The sequence below is a fragment of the Moschus berezovskii genome, chromosome 16, assembly GCF_049115385.1.
Source record: "Moschus berezovskii isolate FMDL1 chromosome 16, NW_MosBer_1.0, whole genome shotgun sequence".
In the NCBI taxonomy this organism is placed as follows: Eukaryota; Metazoa; Chordata; class Mammalia; order Artiodactyla; family Moschidae; genus Moschus; species Moschus berezovskii.
Genome location: NC_142475.1, coordinates 21068246 through 21091410, shown reverse-complemented (window position 1 = coordinate 21091410; position 23165 = coordinate 21068246). Strand labels below are relative to the sequence as shown.

The window sequence follows — 23165 nt, the reverse complement described above, 5'->3', positions numbered from 1 at the left end:
CCAGGCAAGAGTACTGGAGTGGGTCGCCATTTTCTTCTCCAGGGGATCTTCTTGACCCTGGGATCCTGCATTGGCAAGCAGATTCTTTACCATTGAGCTACCTGGGAGTTTCATAATTCTCAGGTTTATGTTGATCTCTTCTGAGTAAACCTTAAAATGGTGTGAAATGTAGATGGAGGTTCATTTTTAAAATCACTTGACCTTTTGTTTCTGGCACTTGATTTAGCATAATTATTTTTCAAATTCAACCACATTGTTGTATGTATTAGTACTTTTTCCCTTGTTATTTATAGTAATCTGCTGTATGAATACTACATTTTGTCCATTATGACTAATGCTATACATTCAAGTACAAATCTTTGAGTGGATATTCATTTTCATGTCACCTGCCTGTCAGTGAGGTGCTAAGTTATATGGTAATTTTTTTTTTAAAGTAAACCATCAAACTCTTTTCCAAAGAACTATACCAATTCATATTTCTAGCAGTAAATATATTAGGGTTTCAACTTCTCAATATCCTTGCCAAAATTTGTTATTATTCTTCTTATTTTATTGATCCTGCTGCTGCTGCTGCTGCTAAGTCACTTCAGTCGTGTCCGACTCTGTGTGACCCCATAGACGGAAGCCCACCAGGCTCCCCCATCCCTGGGATTCTCCAGGCAAGAACACCAGAGCGGGCTGCCATTTCCTTCTCTAATTATTGATCCTAGTGGGTATGAATTGATAATTTCATGTGGTTAAAATTATATTTCACTAGCAAATAATGATTTGGGGCATCTTTTCATGTGCTTATTTGTCATCTGTACATCTTATTCCATGAAAACACAATACAAATTTTTTTGCCCACTTTTTGATTGCATTATTTGTCTTGTTATCGAATTTTAAGTTTTGTTTATATATTGTGGGTGCAAGTCCTTTGCCGAATATATGCTTTGCAAGTGTTTTCTCCAAAATACTTTGGAGTGGCTCATCTTTTTTACCTTCTTAAAATGGCAACCCACTCCAGTGTTCTTGCCTGGAGAATCCCAGGGACAGGGGAGCCTGATGGGCTGCCGTCTATGGGGTCGCACAGAGTCGGACACGACTGAAGCGACTTAACAGTAACAGCAATGGTGTCTTAAAACAAAACATTTTAAAATTTTATGAAGTCAAATTTATTTCCTCATTCTTCTACTGATTTTGTTTTTGGTATTGTATTAAAGACACCTCTGACTAGCCTAAGGTAATATAGATCTCTCCTATGCTTTTATTAAGAGTTTTATAATCTTAGCTTATAGTCAGGTCTTTGATACATTTTTAAGCTGATTTTTGTGGATGGTGTGAGATAGGTTCTAAAATAATCTTTTAACATATGGATATCTGATTGTTCCTGCACTATTAGTTATAAAGATAATACTTTTCTCACTGGGCTTCCTTTGCACTTCGTTGAAAATCAGTTGACCATAAATATAAGGGCTTATTTTTAAATTCTAAATTAGATCACATTTATTTGTAGTTTATCATTTGGCCAGCACCACCCTATTATGATTACTGCAGTCTTATATGTTTTGAAATCAGGAAATATAAGATTTCCAAATTTATTTTTGTTTTGGCTGTTCAGGATCTTTTGCATGTCTATATAAATTTTAAGATCAGCTTGCTAATTTCAGCAAAAAATATCCTGCTTAGATTTTGATATGGATTACATTGAATCTAAAACTCAAACTCAAGAAGAACTGCCATCTTAATAATATTGAGTCTTACAATCCATGAATGTGAAATATCTCTCAATTTATGTAAATTATCCATTAATTTTTCAACAATTTCTGTGACTTCTTTAGTATGCAAGTTTGCACTTATTTTTGAAATATATTCACAAGTATTTTAATCTATTTATTTTAAAATGAATAAAAATATGCTAAATTTCCTTTTCAAAATGTTAATGGCTAGTATTAAAGAAACAATTAAGATATTGTCCAATTATCTAGGAACCTTGCTGACATTGTTTATTAGCTTCAGTAGTAGCTTTCTATGGATTCTTTACAATTTTCTATATACAGCATCATGTCATTTGTGAATAAAAACAATTTCACTTCTTCCATTCCATTCTGAATGCCTTTTATTTTTCTTGCTTCACTACTTTAGCTAGAGTCTCCAATCCATTGCTGAATAGAAATGCTAAGAGGAGACATCCTTGCTTTATCCCTAGGTAGGGGGAAAGCATTCAGTCTTTTACAATTAAAAATGGTGTCAGCTGTAGGTTTTTGTAGGTTCTCTATATCAAATTGAGGAAGTTCTCCTCTATTCCAACTTCATTGATAGCTTTTTTCATGAGTAGGTGTTGGATTTTGTCATAGCTATTTCATCTTTTCATAAGATTATATGGTTTTTGTCCTTTTTTCTATTAATATGGTGAATTGATTTTTAGTTAGTAAACCAACTTTACATTACTAGGATAAATCCTTCTCGGTTAGTGTATAACATATTGCTGGATTTGATTTACTAATATTTTGTTGAAGATTTCTTGCTATGTTCATGGATCTTGACTTCTAGATTTCCTGTGACATGTTTGTCTGACTTTGGTATCAGGATAATATTGACCTAATGGAGTTAATTGGAAAATAATTCCTTTTCTATTTTTCTCAAAGAATTTGAGACATATTGGTATTTATTTTTACACATACCATAGAATTCATCAGGCTCATCACTGGTAAAGCCACCAAGCCTAGGCTTTTATTTGTGGGGAAATCTTCATTACTGATTCAACTTCTTTATATGTTATACATTTATTCAGATATTTTTTATCTGTTTCTGTAATTTATGAATCTAGAAATTTTCCCATTTCATCTAGGTTGTTTAATTTCATAGCATAAAAGTGTTCATTATATTCCTATGTGATTCTCCAGAGTATTCCCTTTAAATTCAGTTAAATTAGTAGTGATTTCCAAAGCATTTAAGTAATCTGTGTCGTTTTTCTTGGTCAATTTTGGTGTGCTATTCAAAAACCATAGTTAATTCCTTTTTTATTTTTTAAAAATTAATCTAAGCTAACAATCTCTATAAATTTTCTCTAACTTGAAGCTTTATTATTACATGTTTAAATGTTGAGAATTGGTTTTATCTCTTGATCAATTTACTCTTTTTTATTATAAAATAAACATTGTCCCTGGTAATATATTTGCTCTAAAATCTAATTTGTCTAATATAGGTAATTCATATTTCTTTTAATTTATATTAGCATGTTATATCTTTCTTATCCTTTTCATTAAAACTCCTTGTGTTTTATATTTATAATGGGTTTCTTGTAGGCAGCATATGGCTGGGTCTTAAAAAAAAAATCCAATCTCTGCCTTTTTACTGGGGTATTTTTACTATTTACACTTAATGTGATCATTGATTTTATTGTTTTATATTATCAACTTACTATTTATTTTCTATTTGTCCCTTTATTCCATTTTCCCTCTTTTTCTGTATTCTTTTGGATGAAAAGGTTAATTTTCTGGCTTCATTTTCTCTCTTCTCCTGGCTTATTAGCACTAACACTTTATTTTGTGCTCTGAGGGCTTACAGCACACATATTTAACTTATTACAATCTACATTCAATACATACACTCAGTAATCCATAAAAACACTACAGCCATACACTTCTATTTCTCCTCTCTTTACCTTTCTGCTTCTATTGTCATATATTTTACACGTACTGCAAACCCCATACTGTATTGTTATTTGTTTAAGTAGTCAATTAAACATATTTAAACAAGAAAAAAATCTTATATATTTATCCATGAAGTTACCATTTCTGATATTCCTTTCTTTTATATACATTCATATTCTATATCTCTGTCTGATATTATTATTATTCTTTTTGACTGCAGAAGGATTAAAGGACTTTCTTTAACATTTGTTATGGTGCAAGTCTTCTGGTGATGAGCTCTTTCAGCAGTTGTGCATTTGAAAAGATTTTATTTTGCTTTCATTTTTGTGGAAATATGAATGGGCATGAATTCTAGATTGATATTTTTTCTTTGAGTATTCACACTGTTTCCTATGCAAAATCTGCAGTCATCTTTACCTTTATTTCTCATTTATGTGTTGAGTTTATTTTCTCTCAATGCTATAAGATTTTCTATTTGTAATTAGTCTTAAAGAATATAATTTTAAGGTGCCCAGGTATATTATTTGTGTTTCTTGTGCTTGGAGTTCAGTGACATTCCTGGATTTGTTGGTTTATGGGTTTCCATCAAATTGGGCAATTGATCACCCATTATTTCTTCAGATATCTTTGTGCTTCCCCCTCTCCTCTCCTGTAGGGACTTAGGGACTTAAATTACCTGTGTATTAGATAGCTTCAAAGGTCCATATTATCAAAGCTATAGTGTTTCCAGTAGTCATGTACAGATGTGAGAGCTGGACCATAAAGAAAGCTGAGTGCCGAAGAACTGAAGCTTTTGAACTGTGGTGCTGGGGAAGACTCTTGAGAGTCCCTTGGACTGCAAGGAGATTCAACCAGTCCATCCTAAAGGAAATCAGTCCTGAATAGTCATTGGAAGGACTGATGCTAAAGCTGAAACTCCAATACTTTGGCCACCTCATGTGAAGAACTGACTCATTGGAAAAGACCTTGATGCTGGGAAAGACTGAAGGCAGGAGGAAAAGGGAATGACAGAGGATGAGATGGTCGGATGGCATCACTGATTCGATGGATATGAGTCTGAGCAAGCTCCAGGAGTTGATGATGGACAGGGAAGCCTGGTGTGCTGCAGTTCATGGGGTTGCAAAGAGTCAGACACAACTGAGTGACTTAACTGAATTGTTATAGCTCTTATTTAATTTTGGTTCATTTATGTCCTTTTAATGATTCTTTTTTTCCTTTTCTACATGCCTGGTAATTTTTAACTGGATGCCAGCCATTGTGAATTTTAAGTTGTGTGTTGGATGCTTTTATATTCCTTTAAATATTCTTAAGATTTCTTCTACATGGAGTTTTCATAGAAACACTTCGTTCCTTTCAGTTCACGCTTTAAAAAGTTTTTAAATGTTATACCGTGTTCTACGGCTAACTCTTCTTCACTCCTGAAGTCAGACATTTCTCCATACTCAACATAATGTCCTGTGACACTTGATTTTTCCAGACTCACTGAAAAAAAAAAGACCCTGTTCTCAGGTATTGTTATTGCTAATCCTGTTGGGTGGTTCTTTCCCCAGCATTGGGTAGATTCCTCCATTCATTAATTCATCAAACTCTTCTGAACACTTGAGAGGGATCTTCTGTGGATCTTTGTTTTCCCTCTCTGCATAGTTCTCTCCTTTCCAGAGGTCTGCCTCCCTGAATTCAGCTCCATCTCCCCAACTCAGGGAATCTGTAGGTTCCATCTGGGCTCCTCAACTATGCCATGTGCAGGAAATCCTCTTAAACAGAATTAGGCAATTATAGGGTTCAACTCCTCTCAGTTCTCTCTGTAGCTCTTAGGGTTCTCTTAGCCTGATGCCCAGTGTTTATTCAAACAGTTGTTTCTTGTACTTGTTCACTTTTGTTGTTGTTTTAAGGTGGGAAGGAAAGTTCAACCCCTTTTACTCGATTCTGGTTGTAAACAGTAAATGCTTCATTTACCTCATTTTCATTTAGGGACTGAAAATTCAGTCCACTATTCCTGAAGTTTTAAAATAACTTTTTCCTAATCTTACTTAAGAAGTTAATTTTTTAAATACACAAGTTCATTAGAATAAATTGAAAATGTTAACCTTATTAAAATTGTTAAAAACAAGAAAAATCTCAGTAACCAGTTAAAAAACTTACCATCAGTTTAAATAGCTTGGCATACACTCTGTGCATGTATGAATTTAAAAGTCATAAAAACCTAAATCTATTAAGTTTTCCTTAAGATATGAAAAATAGCTAAAATGATGGAAACTACAGCAAACACGGCAGTTTTATTTATATTTTAACATACTTAGAACATTTAACACTATTCCTTCATAAGTCAAAAATATAGCAAATTGCATCCATACATATTCAAAAGTTCTGAAACAGTGCACTTGATAACACAATAATACACTAAAACATCCTTCATTGATGAAATAATACCATACTAAATGAGTCAAGAGTAGACACACTAAAATCACAAATCACTATATTTCAACAACAGGTTTTTAATACCAAAATAATAAAGTTGTCAAAATGGGGGATACTGGAAAAGCTCTATAGGTAGAAAAAGAAAGCTAGTGACATTTTGTTTAGTAATTTTACATATGCACAATAGTCAGACAAAGCACAAAACAACAAACCAATTAAACTGTGCATACGAATTCATGCATTAAACACTGTGCATGCTAAAATTTACCTGAATTATATGAACATAAGGCTTTATCTGGAAAAAAAATTAAAATGTCAAAATAAATTTAAAACTCTTTATATGCAAAAGGGATATTAAAGTCTAATTTCTGCTTCACACTACAGTCATTTAACATTTTCATTTAAAAATTTACAAGGCCATACTAATCAGAATAAACTAATTGAAAGAAGACACACTATATCAAATTAGTAAAAATTTGAATTATAAATTTTAGTAGGAACTTTGAATACATGAAACAATTAGAGGCTAAGAGAGAAGCACAAATTAGAGAAGGTACATAAAATAAAAAATTCATACTAGGCCTGCCCTGCATACTAATGATTATCAATTCTATTTTATATGGCCATATAAAATACCATTAAATGTAAGACATAACGCTTACACATGGAAATTTGGCACAAAAGAAGAACTAATAAACTTGAAGAGATAGAGAAACATTATTAATTTTGGAATTTCTGATTTTAGAAAAAGTATATCTTAAAACTGATTTCTTTTTGTACAAAGAAAACTGAAAATTCATAAAAAACAAGCTATTTTGACATTCTCATTCAATAAAAAATATAATTCGTAGAAATCATCACAGTTAAGTTGCTGCTGCTGCTGCTAAGTTGCTTCAGTCGTGTCCGACTCTGTGCGATCCCAGAGATGGCAGCCCACCAGGCTCCCCCACCCCTGGGATTCTCCAGGCAAGAGTACTGGAGTGGGTTGCCATTTCCTTCTCCAATGCATGAAAGTGAAAAGTGAAAGTGAAATATCTGAGTCGTTTCCGACTCTTCGCAACCCCATGTAATGCAGCCTACCAGGTTCCTCCGTCCATGGGATTTTCCAGGCAAGAGTACTGGAGTGGGTTGCCATTGCCTTCTCATAACTAAGTTAGCAGAATACAAATTAGTTAGATTCATCTATTTCTAAATATTTACCAAGTTCCAAAAGGTAGCACAATATTAGCAAATTGTTTTTACGTTTAAAAGAAGAGTAAATTATCATCTAAATATACATCAGAAATGTAAAGGAGTCTATGACTATCAATCAGTCCGTTCTAAAGGAGAGCAGTCCTGGGTGTTCACTGGAAGGACTGATGCTGAAGCTGAAGCTCCAATACTATGGCCACCTCATGTGAAGAGTTGACTCATTGGAAAAGACTCTGATTCTGGGAGGGATTGGGGGCAGGAGGAGAAGGGGAAGACAGAGAATGAGATGGCTGGATGGCATCACCGACTCGATGGAGGTGAGTTTGAGTGAACTCCGGGAGTTGGTGATGGACAGGAAGGCCTGGCGTGCTGTGATTCATGGGGTCGCAAAGAGTCGGACATGACTGAGCTACTGAACTGAACTGAACTGACTGATGAACTATCAAGTCAAAAAAATACTAAGTAGTGAAAAAATGCCATATTATCTGGAAAAAAATAAATATTTATCCTAACACATCTACGGTGTTAGCCAAAAGGCAATAAATCACAGGAGGATTTATGATGAATATAGCCTTTCTTTTAAGGCTATATTCATCATAAATGATGTAAGGTAAGTTTGAAACCAGATAGATTAATAGTGTTTCTCAAATGAATTAAAGTTTCTGTTGGTTTTTTAAAAAATCCTAGTTTATGATAACCTCTCAGTTTCCTTCCATTACTTTCATATATCAGCTTGGTTAAATATTTATGTTTTCCAGTCCCTTAACATTTCAAATTTTGTTAATTCTGAAATTAATTTTAGTATACAATATAAGGCAGTGGTGTGCTGGTAAAGGTTTGACAACTATTTCTCTGATGGAAAAAAAGCCTTGATTTGTAACACGTTTCCATAATGTAAAAACTGCTGTACAGCCAGTTTCAAGCTACCAAAGTCACTGTATGTGAAGGGAGGAGATGAATATACAATTGGCTCTATCTCCAGCATACTACCGGAAAAGAATTGTTGACCATACTGAATTAAAATATAATTGGAAGAAAAAATCCCAGAGGACATTACTATGGTAAACAAAGTAAAAAGACATATGATTCTTTAAGATGTTTAAAATTCTTATTGTACCACACAGGAAAAAGACAACTCTGACAGTAACAGCAATTTTTACCCAAAAAAGAAAGACAAAGAAAATAAGAAGAGATAAAATTACAATTTTCTAAAAAGAAAAAAGGCAGAAGAAAAAGCAATATTTTAAAAACTGTACAAAAACATATCACAAGTAAATAGCTGATATTTCAAAATTGTCATATAAAGAGGTAATCACAAAGCATGCAGCAAAAAATTGCAGGAAAATCATAAGAGTTAATAAATAAAAATAAAATACTACTTCATAAAAGATTTAATTGCTACAGTGTATGCCTAGTGTTCTGCAGTCGATGGGGTCGCAGAGTTGGACATGACTCAGCAAATGAATAACAACACAAATAAAATTTTAAATTGTAATATGAATTGTTATATTTCCTTAAAATATTGAACATAATTGTAAATCTATCTAAATATCTACATCAAAAAATATTTTACATGCTGATACAATTAACATTTTCACTGGTTTTAAAATTCTCTGTAGATATCTTTGTATCATATCAAATACTGTTTATTAAATATTTAGAATGATGATATTCATAACCATAATGATTTGCCATATGCAAAACCATATTAATACATCCAAACCCTAGTATTTACGGATACTAGTATTAATGGATATATATTTAGTAAAAAATATTTTTGGAATGTTTAGTAAAAAATAAAAATATATTTTTGGAATGTTCTCCGTCTTCATGTCATTCTGCTGTCTGTGTTCTTCAAAGGTAACTTTGAATCAGAAAACTTTGTTCCTGGGAACAGTGTCCAGATGTAACAATGCATCCTTGATAAAACTGAAAGTATGTGCATTGATAATATATAATGCCTTTTTTCTCATGAACATTATGATGAAAGTATAATTTCATATCCTTCCTGCATCGCGAATGATCTGGACATTATGGATTAATGACAGATTTAAATGATCTAAGTTTACTAAAATAAAAGTGAAAATTGCTCAGTCTTGTCAAACTCTTTGCAACCTGGTGGACTGTAGCCCACCAGGCTCCTCTGTCCATGGAATTCTCCAGGCAAGAATACTGGAGTGGGTTGCTATTCCCTTCTCCAGCAGACCTTCCAGACCCAGGGATTGAACCCGGGTCACCTGCTTTGCAGGCAGATTCTTTACAGTCTAGCCACCTGGTTTACTATGCCCTTCTCTATTTCAAAGGTATTTGAGAATTTGCTGTAAAGTACTCTGTTGTTAAGAGGACCCCTCATATAGTTTGTTAAGTCATTTATATCATTACTTCAATTATATACCACTCAGAGATGATCTTATGTGATTTTCTCTTTTTATTACTATTGGTCTAATAAATATGCTCTTGGGAAGAAAGGAACAATGAAATAATCAGTCCACCTACCAAGAAGTATAAGGTTTAATTCATTTTTAGTTTATAGAAATGCAAGTGATTTCTGTGTACTGATTTTGTATCCTGCAACTTTGATAAATTCACTGATGAGCTCTAGTAATTTTCTGATACTGCCTTTATGGTTTTCTGTGTACAGTATCACATCATCTGCAAACAGTGAGAGCTCTACTTCTTTTCTGATCTGGATTCCTTTTATTTCTTTTTCTTCTCTGATTGCTGTAGCTAGGACTTTCAGAACTACATTGAATAATAATGGTTAAAGTGGACACCCTTGTCTTGTTCCTGATCTTAGGGGGAATGCTTTCAGTTTTTCACCATTGAGAATAATGTTTGCTGTAGGCTTATCACATAGGGCCTTTACTATGTTGAGGTAGTTTCCTTCTATGCCCATTTTTTGAAGAGTTTTAATAAAAAATGGGTGCTGAATTTTGTCAAAGGCTTTTTCTGCAACTATTGAGATCATCATATGGTTTTTGTCTTTCAATTTGTTAATATGGTGTATCACATTGATTGATTTGCATGTATTGAAGAATCCTTGCACCCTGGAATAAACCCAACTTGATCATGGTGTATGAACTTTTTGACGTGCTGCTGAATTCTGTTTGTTAAAATTTTGTTGAGGATTTTTGCATCTACGTTCATCAGTGATACTAGCCTGTAGTTTTCCTCTTTTATGTTGTCTTTGTCTGGTTTTGGTGTTAGGGTGATAGCGGCCTCATAGAAAGAGTTTGGAAGTGTTCAATGTAAGTTTTCACTGTCAGTATTTAGAACGAAACATTTTACAGATTTAAGAAAAATAATCAAAGGATTATACTATTTCTTTAAACTGTATAAAGGGCATTACTATAATCAATGCAGAACAAAAGCCACTAAAGTTTTCAAACTCCAGCTCTTTCTTCACAAATATTATAAAATACCTAATATTTTAAATGATTTCAGAGAGTGAATATGAGTGTTTTCTGTCAAGGATATAGCTCCTCTGTCTTTTTAAAATTAAAATTTATGTTGACTATTTTAAGAATCACAATTTATAAAAAAGCTTTCAAATAAGGAAAACAGATTAGATATAAAAATATTGCAAGATACTAATTAAACCTTACATATTTATTGCAGATATTTTCATAAAAAATAGGCAAATAGAGGAAAGCCATTTCCCCCTAATTTTTTCATTGCAATTTACAATTTTCTCTAATATTTACTACATTTGCTGCTGCTGCTGCTAAGTCACTTCAGTAGTGTCCGACTCTGTGTGACCCCATAGACGGAAGCCCACCAGGCTCCCCTGTCCCTGGGATTCTCCAGGCAAGAACACTGGAGTGGGTTGCCATTTCCTTCTCCAATGTGTGAAAGTGGAAAGTGAAAAGTGAAAGCGAAGTCGCTCAGTCATGTCCGACCCTTAGCGACCCCATGGACTGCAGCCTACCAGGCTCTTCCATCCATGAGATTTTCTAGGCAAGAGTACTGGAGTGGCTTGCCATTGCCTTCTCCGATTTACTACATTTAACTTCCTCCAATTCCAAAATACACGTCTACATTTATAAGCAAGATAGACATTTGTTTATCCGATACAATGAAGAGAATTCCCTCCTCTCAAAGCATGTTTCTCCCTTGTAGCACATCAGGAGAAGTAATAAATCATGTTAAGATGCTATTCCTTTCATTCTTCTACCCTCAGGTTCTATTTAAAAATTAAAATCTCCTAATCCTTAGCCTGGCACACAATGCTTTCTGCAGTGAGTCTCATCATAATAAATTCCCTTATGTCTCTACCTACCCAAACTTACAGTTCACTTCCCTCACCTCCATTTATTAAAATTCTACTTAATCTTTTCAGATCTAGCTAAAATGCTCATCACAACTTGCACTATTCTCTCATATTTCTAAATTACTACAGCACTCCACAAAAGCCTACAATTTTAATTTTACAATCCTTCTTAAATATGATTTTAAAAATTATACAAAGCTAGAAATTAATTATTGCATGACTACATACAGGGATAGAAATTATGTTTTATTATAGACTTTTGTGTTTCTTTGAATTAGGGACATATATCTTTCAGGATGGAAAGCTATGAGAGATGGAGATACTACAGGCTTACTAATGAGATTATGCTAAAAGACAGAAAAGAAGAGGAGTGTAGATGGCTAAAAAGAAGGCAAACCCTGCTAAATGACAAGATTTGGCAGAATCTGTAAGGAGACAGTGGTTAAAAAGCCTTGTAAATAATAGGAACCTAGGCTCTAGAACTTATCCAGAGTCCAGTGATATTTTAGGATTCCAGGATAGTAGCTACATGAAGTACCTCAGAAGTTGGATACTAAGCATCCAGCATTAGTAACAGCAACCAGCATTAGTAACAATTTCTATCTGCAGACCTCCTTTCAGAAACCAGTGCACACTGGGACATACCAGTGAAGCTCAAAGGAATAAAAATTAGTAGGTTTTTCCTGAATGTTGTCCTTTTTTAGGGTTTTCTAGAACCTCGGTTGAGAGTTGAGAGTACGTAAGAAGGAATGACTGCTATTTGACTACAAAAATGGGAACCTAAGAGTCAGATTAAATAAAATTTTTTAAAAAGTGTATTTCACAGACAAGCTTGTAAATAATGGTTTTGCTTGCTACTTATGTACCTTTGTATCAATCACAATGTCAAGCACCATAAGCATAACAGGTGACTAACTATTTGTTGATGTCATTAAAATAATGTGGATCTTGAAAGAAAGTAAGAAGGGAAAAAAAGACAAATCAATATTAAATGATGTATAAAATATTAAGCAAAATTTATAAGAAATTACATGTTAATTTATAAATTATCCCAATAAAAGATAAACGATTTTCCAGATGGATTTTAGAAATTAAAGTTTACGTTGTTTTCAATAGACAAATCTTAAATACAAGTACACAGAGAGCTGAAAATAAAAGGATTGAGAAACATATACCGTACCAAAAAAAGAAAGCAGCTGCAGCAAGAGTAACATCAAACAAAGCATGTCTTAAGGAAATAGTATTCCTAAGAGAGGCATTATGTAATGATACAATTATCAGTCCATTAGGAAAAAAAGATAACAATTCTAGTTTTGTATGCACCTAATAACATATCCTGGAGAAGGAAATAGCAACCCACTCCAGTATCCTTGCCTGGAAAATCTCATGGACAAGGGTGCCTGGTGGGCTGCAGTCGATGGGGTCACAAAGAGCCGGGCACGATTGAGTGACTAACAGCAACGACAACAACAAATAACACATCCTAAAAATATACATAACAAATAGTGACAAATCACGGGTAGAGATTTTAATGTACCTCTCTCAATAACTAGTGAAATAATCAGCAAAAAATCAAGAAAAAAAACCCCAGAATATTTGAAAAATGAAGTTAATACCCCAATAAACAACATATGCTGAACACACACCAAACTATGACAAGATAAACATTCTTTTAAAGAACAATTATCAAAACTGATTACATACTACACCATAAAGCAAACAGTTCATTTTAAAGACTGAAATTATTCAAAGTGAATACTCCTACAAGATGGTTATTATGCTCAATTTCAATGTTTTACAAAATCCTGGAAAATCCCTAAATTTAGAAAATTCAACAATATATTCCTAAAAAATCCACAGGTAAATGAAAGTACAATAATATATTATCACACCACATTAAAAATTATCTATGTATCCTTCTGAAGAGATGACGAGAAACAAATGAAACTTAAAGCAAAAGTTTCCTATTAAGGAAAACTTAAATAGGAAAAAAAAATAATAATAATGGAAAAGAAAAGAAATACACAGCCTAAAAAGTAAACAAACAAAAAGTTTACTGTTTGAAAGACTAGTTGAATTGACAGCTCATCAGCAAATCTGACCAAGAACAATAAAAGGAAAAGGAACAAATTACCAAGATAAGGGGAAAGAGGACATGACTACACATCAATAGACATTAAATAGACAACAAGATGGCACTATGAACAAATTTAGTGCAAATTTTTTTTCAAAATTGCAGAAATATTCAAATTCCAAGAAGAATCCAACCTAACAAACCTGACACAAGAAAACATAAAATTTGGAATAGTTTTAAATCTAGTACAGAAACTGAAAATGTAATTCAGCACCTACAAAGAAATTGCCAACCCTGGTAACATAAAGGGTGAATACTTATAAACATGTACAGGAAGAAAATATCAATAATATACACATTCTTTCAAGCAACAGAAAATGAGGAACAATTTTTGAAGACAGAGAAGCACTGAAATAAAAGCTCAACAAGGATATTACAAAAAAAGGAAAATAAAAGACGTCAAATAAAAAAAGAAGCAAAATTTCCTAATTATGAAGTCAGCAGCAGAATATGGATAACAAAAGCAAATAAGTTGCTACAAAAAGACAGGAAATTTTTCTCCCTTCTTCTCTCTCTCAGGAATACAGATGCAAAAATTCTACACATATTAACAAACTGAATCCAGAGACAGATAAAATGATAACACATCATGAGATACTTGGGTTTATTAAAGGAATGCAAGATAACTTTAACATTTAAAATCAATACAATTTACCAATTAGTAGAACAAGACTATATATCATATATTTATATCCACATACACAGAAAAAAAACTAATTTAATTCAAATCCATTCATGATTAAAACTTTTCATTTAACCAATAATTAAATAGAAATTCTGGAATCTCCGAAAGTAGCACAAAAATCTTATGAAAATATCAAGAAATATAAATGTAATATAAATATAAATAATCCCAAAGAAAATTGGCAAGAAATTTGACTAGGTTCTCCATAAAAGAGGATATCTAAATAGTCAATTAAGCAAAGAAGAGGCTATTAGAGAAATGTAAATTAAAGCCACAGTGAGGTAATACTACACACCCACCTGAATGAGTGAATGAAAAGAAACAAAAATACCAAATATAAAGTAAGCATATAGGAAAACTCAAACCCTCATTCACTGCTGTAAGAAGGATACATTTGGATAGTTCAGGTAAACTGTAACACAATATCTATAGCAATTGGATATATGTAAAGCCTATTACCTACCTACTCTATTACTAGGTATATCCATAGCAAAAATGAACACATGTGATTACCAAAAGGCATGACTCTCAGGAATAGTCAAACTCTGAAAGCAAACTGTCAATCAACTGTAGGCTTTTTTAATTAAATAAACAATTCAATTCCCTAAACTAGTGATTTTAACTAAATACCTTCACATTATAACCTTCTTAGAAGGCTGCTAATAAATAACAGTATATCAAAATTTGTCAATAGCTTAAATCACACTTTAAAGTCAAGATAAGCAATTCCTTTGTATAGTTATTACCTCTGACCAAAGCATAAGAATTCACTTAGACAAATAGCTTTCATAACCAACCTAAAAATAAGATATATTGGTGTATATTGATAGAAATAAATTGTATATGGCAATGAAAATGATAAACAATTTCAATTATATGCAACAATATTTATGAGTCATACAACATAGTGGTAAGGGAAAAGGTCACATATATGTATTATTGTATAATCTCATTTCTACAAAATTCATATATGTGTATTACATTTATATGAAATTAAAAATAAGTGAAAGTATTCTATCATATGTTATCTTGACAGTGGGAATAATTATTGGAAGAGAGCAGGAGAGAGGCTGGAAAGATGCAGATGATGTTTTATTTCTTGATGTGGGTGCTAGTTACATGTGATTTCTTAAACTTGATCCATGAGTATATTTACAATTTACACATATTTCTATATGAATTCTATACATCAGTAAAAAGTCTACATAAAGATGTAGAGTTCTAGACTTATGGACACAGCGGAGGAAGGGGAGGGTGGGACAAATTGAGAGAGCAGCACTGAATATATATGAGCAGCACATATATATTACCATGTATAAAATAGATAGCTAACGGAAAGTTGCTATACAATGCAGGGAGCTTAGCCCGGAGCTCTGTGACAACCTATAGCGGTGGGATGGGGTGGGAGATGGGAGGGAGGTTCAAGAAGGAGGGGACACATGTATACCTATAGCTGATTCATGTTTATGTATGGCACAAACCAACACAACATTTTAAAGCAATTATCCTTGAATTAAAAATAAAAATGTAGAGTTCTGCCTCTGAGAATAATAGGGTAGCTTATATCAAACTAATTCCCCTGTCAGTAATAATTCTAAATTCTGGAAAAATAATTTAATATAAAACTATTCAAAGATACCAGAGAACAAACTCAGGCAGAAATTGGCAATAAGACCCTTGAAATAAAGAAAGTGAAAGTCACTCAGTTGTGTCCAGCTCTTTGTGACCCCATGGAGTATAGTCCATGGAATTCTCTAGGCCAGAATACTTGAGTGGGCAGCCTATCCCTTCTCCAGGGGATCTTCCCAACCCAGGGATCGAACTGGGGTCTTCTGCATTGCAGGAGGATTCTTTACCAGTTGAGCTACAGGGAAGCCCAAGAAAAGGACCTATTTAACCAGTGTTTTCTTAATGGCCTTCCCTATATGGTTCACTGCAGAAAAATTACAGCTCAGCAAAAAACCTCAGTCTGACAAGGCTGAGCTCAAGACCAGAGATCAGATTTCAGAATTGTGAGAGCAGCTGTAATTGTATAGAAATTCTGGAATGGAGGGAGCCAGAGTAGGAGGAGACCAAAAACTTACACTTAATGGTCCCCAAAATTCTTGCCTAAAATTATAAACTGCAGAGAGAAAAACAAGAAGAAACCCAGCAGAAAGCCACAGTCGAAAGGCTAAATGGTCTGCAAGATTTCAGCAACTTCCTGATGTACAGGATACAGAGTTTGGAGTTTAAATCCTATTAATTATAGGTTTTGGCCAAAATCTTGAACTCTGTCTAGAGTTCAAAACTTAGACATAAGGCATTGTATTTTTGTTATATTTCTGTAATGATGTTGTTTTTAAATGCCATGTACTCAGTGAGTGATATAAACACATTGTATATTTCAGTTTTCTAATTAAAAAAAAAACTTAGACATAAGAACCACAAATCAGACTAAGGATTATAACTTAGAACTATGCAAAGTATAAAAATAGAACAAAAATAAAAATGAAACACATCTTCTATTGATTTTAAGTGATCCTTCAGTAATTTCACTGTCTGCTAAAATAAAACACAATATTCTTCAAAATTCAGTCTCTATATTAAACACAATGTCCAGTACACAAAACATTAGTAGATATATAAAACATACAGAATGTGATCCCTAGGCAAAGAAAGAAAGAAAAATCCTAATAAGCCCACAAAAGACTGAATTAGTATACTTTAAAATAAATAATATAGATAGCTTAAAGAATTGATGCTGGGAGTGATTGGGGGCAGGAGGAGACAGGGACGACAGAGAATGAGACAGCTGGATGGCATCACCGCCTCGATGGACATGAGTTTGGGTGAACTCCGGGAGTTGGTGATGGACAGGGAGGCCTGGCGTGCTGTGATTCATGGGGTCGCAAAGAGTCGGACACGACTGAGCGACTGACCGGAATGGAACGGAACGGATACATACAGATATAAATTATATATTATATATATGTCACATATGTCTTTATATCCACATATGTGTATATATAATATAATCCTATAAATTCTTTAATATATCTACATACACCTACACATGGGCTTCACAGGTGGCTCAGTGGTAAAGATTCCGCCTGCCAATGCAGGAGATGCATGTTCCATCCCTGGGTGGGAAAGATCCCCTGGAGAAGGAAAGGGCAACTTGCTCCCATAGCCTTGCCTGGGAAATCCCATGGACAGAGGAGCCTGGTCGACTACAGTCCAAGGGTCTGCAAAGAGTCTGACATGACTTAGAGACTAAGCAAGCACACATCTGCCCACACACATTTGTTTTTATATACATACACACATGTAATAAAACAAGGGGAACAGGAAAGATATAGTAACTTGAAGGCAATGGCAAGCCACTCCAGTACTCTTGCCTAGAAAATCCCATGGATGGAGGAACCTGGTAGGCTACAGTCCGTGGGGTCGCTAAAGGTCAGACGCGACTGAGCGACTTCACTTTCACTTTTCACTTTCACACATTGGAGAAGGAGATGGCAACCCACTCCAGTGTTCTTGCCTGGAGAATCCCAGGGACAGGGGAGCCTGGTGGGCTTCCGTCTATGGGGTCACACAGAGTCGGACACGACTGAAGTGACTTAGCAGCAGCAGCAGCAAGAAAACCAAATATAAAATTTTAAATGAAAAATATAATGTATTTAATAAGATAATTCACAAATTTTTTTTCTGAAAAATTGAACATTGTAGAACAAAATATCAGTCAACTTGAAAACAAGTAAATAAAAATAAAACTGAGGGAGAGAGGAAAAAATCATAAAACAACAACAACACAGACTCAGTAACCTAGGAAAAAATGTCAAAATATCTTTATATATGTAATTCCCATTCAAAAAGGAGAGCAGGGAGGCAATTGGGTAGAGAACTGAAAGAAATTTTGACCACCATGCCCCCAAAATAGTTGAAATCCTGAAAAACTTTAATTATAAAGTCATGTCTCTTTTATCTTACACCTTTCAACAGTACTATTTTAGTTCTAGCTCTATGATTTCTTTGCATTCACTTTTCCATGAAGACTTGCAGTCATGAAGGTGAATGAAACTATAGTAAATACAATACTTTCTTTTTTAAAGAGTGAAAGGGTTTAACATTTGAGACATCAGAGAAGAATCTAGTTTTAACAAGAGAAAATAAGAATGAACTATCAAATTAAAGAAAACTCTGATTGGATCTTTATGGTTCAAATTTTGATGAGAATAAGATGTTAATAAGATATCTCAAGATATAAATATGTAAAGGAAGATTCTCGTTTTAAGACACTATACAACTTTAAATAAATAAGAGTAAAGAATATAACAATAAAACGTAAATATCAAAATATATTTTTCAAAACAATGTCTTTATGTTTCAAGAAAGTTATGAATAGTTTCTCATCAATGAATCAAAAATAAAATGATGTGAATATGTGAGCTATTTTGCCAACCTCATTTCTCTATTGAAGCATTTTAATTATTGGAACTCGTAGTTTCAGTCTTGCTGACACATTTTTAAAGACGCTTAATTAATCACTCCTTGAAATATGTACTGCTCTTCTCCCCATTCTGTGGTGTTATCAAAACAACAATGTCTGTGAAAGGAGTGGGCAACAGTAGCCTGAAGAAAAAGTGTTGTAAGAAATGTTAATTCCTCATCACTAAAGTTTTGACTCCTCACAGTCTAATTTCATTAGACTTTTGAACAATAAGCATGTAACCATTGCTATAAATCTTCTAAAACACAACATTCTTATTTTGCAACATGCAGGGATACTGGTATAAAAGGTCATCTATTTCAAATACTTTCACTAAACATTTGTGAAATCACTTAAAGCTTACAATCAAAGTTGTCTGGACTGAATCTCAAAAACATTTTTTCAGAATATTTAACTACAAATGCATGAAACAATTATTTTTAGAAGAGCTTTTAGATATTTTTAAATATATTATTAAATGATAAGTTACTAATATCTTCTTAATGAAATACTGCTTTGAATAATCTGAATCTACAAATTTAAAATAGAAAATCATCAGAGGAAAGAACAGAGTCCCAACACTACCATTTATTCACTTTAAATAACAACAAATGTCCAGGTACATTTAATAAATTCATAGCTTCAGAATGCAATTCATAAGCTTCAGAGATTGAATTACCAAAACTTTTATTATGTGGATATAAGGAATAAATAAGGGGTTATTATACATTTTTGATGGCTAATTGTTCATACATATGTGCTGCGTGCTCAGTCACTTCAGTTGTGTTGGACACCATGTGACCTTATGGACTATAGCCTGCCAGGCTCCTCTGTCCATATGATTCTCCAGGCAAGAATACTGGAGCAAGTTGCCATGCCCTCCTCCAGAGCATCTTCCCAACCCAAGAATCGAACCCATATCTCCTGTGTCTCCTGCATTATAGGCAGATTCTTTATCCACTGAGTCACTTGGGAAGCCCATTCAAACATGTATGTTCCCTCAGACAAGTTAATCATATGATGTTTGACAATTTAAACATACTTGTAAATAAATTCCATATAAACCTTTCCATAGAGAAAAAAACTGAAAGGAGGTTCTTTTCATCAATAAAATCTTAAAATAATTAATATACTTACTAACACCCTAACTTGGACCTGTCGTTGATAAGCAACATACACTTAGCCAATGGTAATATCTTTAACTTTCTGACTACCCCTGAGTGTTAACTCCTAATCTTCCTTTATCACATCATTTTTACCTATCTTCATGCCTACACATTGCTAATAAATTATAATAAAATTTTAATGTAAAACACCAAATTCAGTCATACATTCAAATATTGAAAATTAATTTTATTAGAAGTTAATTGATAGTAGTGAGACTCATACAGTACAACATGGAGTTATTATGTCACCCAGGGGTTAATTTAATATTATTAATGATTACTTAACAGAGGAGCCATTGTAAGGACGGAAAATATTAATATCTACAAAATTGATTAAATTAATTTCAAGAATATCCATGATTTATACAGATAACTAGAACATACTCTATGCTCATCATACTTCACATACACTATTCTTAGCTAGGGAGGGAAAAAATGAAAATTATTGGTAGATTTAAGAGTTTCAGATACTAAGAGTCATCAAACCTACTCTTTATTGCAATAACAACTAGAGTAAATAGAGAAGAGGACAGTGCTGCAAGAAAGGGCAATAGAAGCTAGCATTAATAGCCTATAAACCTAATCTACAGGAATTAGTAGAAAATGAATTATACAAGGAATCTTCATGTAGTAACTCATCATCCCACATTGTGATTTAGAGACAATGTACTGAGTAGATTACAGGGTCAGAAAGAGCAGACACTCTAAATTTAGTCAACATAAATTTCATGATAATGTAGTTACAACAAACAATGTTGTGATGGCAACTGCAAATAAAGGTGTGTGGGTGTTCACTCTGGAGGGAACTGAAAAAAGTGAGTGCTGTAAAATTAGTGTTAAATTAATCCCCTCCAAGGGTAAAAGGTTGTATCTAATGGAAATAAAATTCCAGTAATTAGATTATTTTAAAAAGATGTTAATACACATCTCTATGCTTTCCTATGACTAATTATTCCATTAAGTCAATGCTTTGCTCTAATTCTCTATTCAACAGACAACCTTCTGATATGTAATTTAGCCCTCTATTCATCAGAAAGACTGTGATCCATTTATACAAGAGTTATTTTTCATATGGTCAAGTATCTTTACCATGATTGATGTCATGATGACACAGCATTTATGCTTATAAATTTGTACTTCTGAAATTTAGTTAATCTCAATCAATTTTCCTTATTTGACAAAAAAGTTGCTAAACCTGAAACATGATGGCTCCATGATAACTATCCAAAGCAAAAAGCATCCACTTCACCTATCACAAAGATTCATCAGAAAAAATCAAATAAACTTGAGCTGCAAGATCAACAAACCAATAATGTCAGTTTCCATTTTCAATGTGAAAAATATTTCTGAGTTTCCTATAAGATTCTCTGAATAATCTATTTTATAGTTTGGACTGTGCATAATTCAGGATAAAATGCAAACAATGATAACAACAACAATAGTATTAGTTTATGCTCCTGAGATTAACTCTTAGAACCATCCTGTGACGTATTATTTCCATTTTCTAAATGAAGAAAGTGAAACAGAGATGACCTACCTCAAGTCATACAATTGTTAAATGAGAGAATTAAAACTTAAAGTTTATCTGAATAATGTTCATAGACATGGTTTCAACCACTATGCTATACTTTTATCCTATATATTAAAAAAATATTTGGCTTAATGAAGGTAGAAATCATAATTTCAGGTATCTACAACTACATGACCAAATTCTACTACATCAACTATTTCATTTCTATATTTTAGATTCTAGGAGGTAAAGGTAAAACACTGAAGTTTTAACACAGTGAAGCATAGTGTGTCAACTGTGATAAGTGAATACAACATGCATTCAGTTAAGTGTATCAATTTAAGAGCTTTAAGAATAGCGACAAAAATACTAACAGATACCTGTTAATACCCATAATGGTATCCTTAAATTCTGTGTCATATATATCATTCAAAATGTTTCAATAAATTTATAAAAAATTTTACTGAAAACTTACTTTGCAACCTCCGTGTTGGGCTCTCTCCATGGAGTTGTCGTCGTGGCATATATGGCGAAGGATGGGGAAGTGGCAATGAAGAAACATCATGAGTCTGAAGTTTGTACCAATGTGGCTCATCATCTAATAATGCTGTTTCTAATTCAATTAAAATCTACAAAGCCAAGAGACAAAGAATTGTCATAAGACAATAATATAGAAATTCTCTTAAATGGTTTCATTATAATAGTAATGGTGTTAGGTCAAAAGCAAGGTTATGCAGTAGAATTGCCCGTATGCTTGACACTAGTTAAATATATAAATATTTATAACTTCTTATTGATTTAATAGCTTCAAAAACCTAAGACATTTATTTTGTAGATCTTCAAACTACTGGAGGCTGTAGCAGACCCTCTACCAGAGGCTGTTAAATATGACATTGATGAGATGTTTGGATGGCATCACCAACTCAATGGACATGAGTTTGGGTAAATTCCGGGAGTTGGTGATGGACAGGGTGGCCTGACATGCTGCAGTCCATGGAGTTGCAGAGTAGGACACGACTGAGCGACTGAACTGAACTGAAAGAGAACTTATTACTAAATGTCAGTAATTATAACTAATATATGGATACTGTTTTACGGTTTAAAAAGCATTTCACTTACATTCATTAGCTTAACCTTTACAAATTCTGAAACAGGGATATAAAAACAAATTAGAAATGCTTACTGTGTGTTAAGAACCATGTCATACATTATCTTAATTCTTGGGTAAAAACTACTAGGTTGACTAGTTAGTCAACTTTTTACAGATAAGCATACCAAGGTTGAAAAAGATTAAAAAACTTGTTTAAGCCTGAATTGCTGGTAAGTGAAAGAGATGCAATATAAATCAAAGGCTGTCTTACTTAAAACTCGGTTTAATGTATCATGATACAAAGGATTCAAAACAGGAAAGAAAAAAAGAATGGGTTTTTAAGTGGCTCAGCAGTAAAGAATCTGCCTGGAATGCAGGAGATGCATGAGACATGGGTTCAATCCCTTGGTTGGGAAGATTTCCTTGGAATAGGAAATGTAACCCACTCCAGAATCCTTGCCTAGAAAATTCCATGAGCAGAGGAGCCTGGCAGGCTACAATCTATGGAGTTGCAAAGAGTCAGATACGACTGAGCACACAAACACATCACATCATCACATATTATAACATGAATATATAATAAATTTGAAAAGGA

General features: G+C 33.4%; 1 protein-coding gene across 40 annotated transcripts in view; it reads right to left on the bottom strand.

The window, feature by feature from the left end:
* RIMS2 (regulating synaptic membrane exocytosis 2) overlaps positions 1-23165 on the bottom strand; it is a 576029-nt gene that overhangs the window by 228922 nt on the left and 323942 nt on the right. For 39 of the 40 annotated variants that reach the window (XM_088844714.1, XM_088844724.1, XM_088844720.1 and 36 more), the window contains one exon: positions 21956-22109. In XM_088844714.1, coding sequence (XP_088700840.1) covers positions 21956-22109 — 154 coding nt within the window. Of the gene's footprint in view, positions 1-6321; positions 6349-21955; positions 22110-23165 lie in introns of all 40 variants that reach the window. The other variant, XM_088844709.1, reaches the window with a different exon arrangement.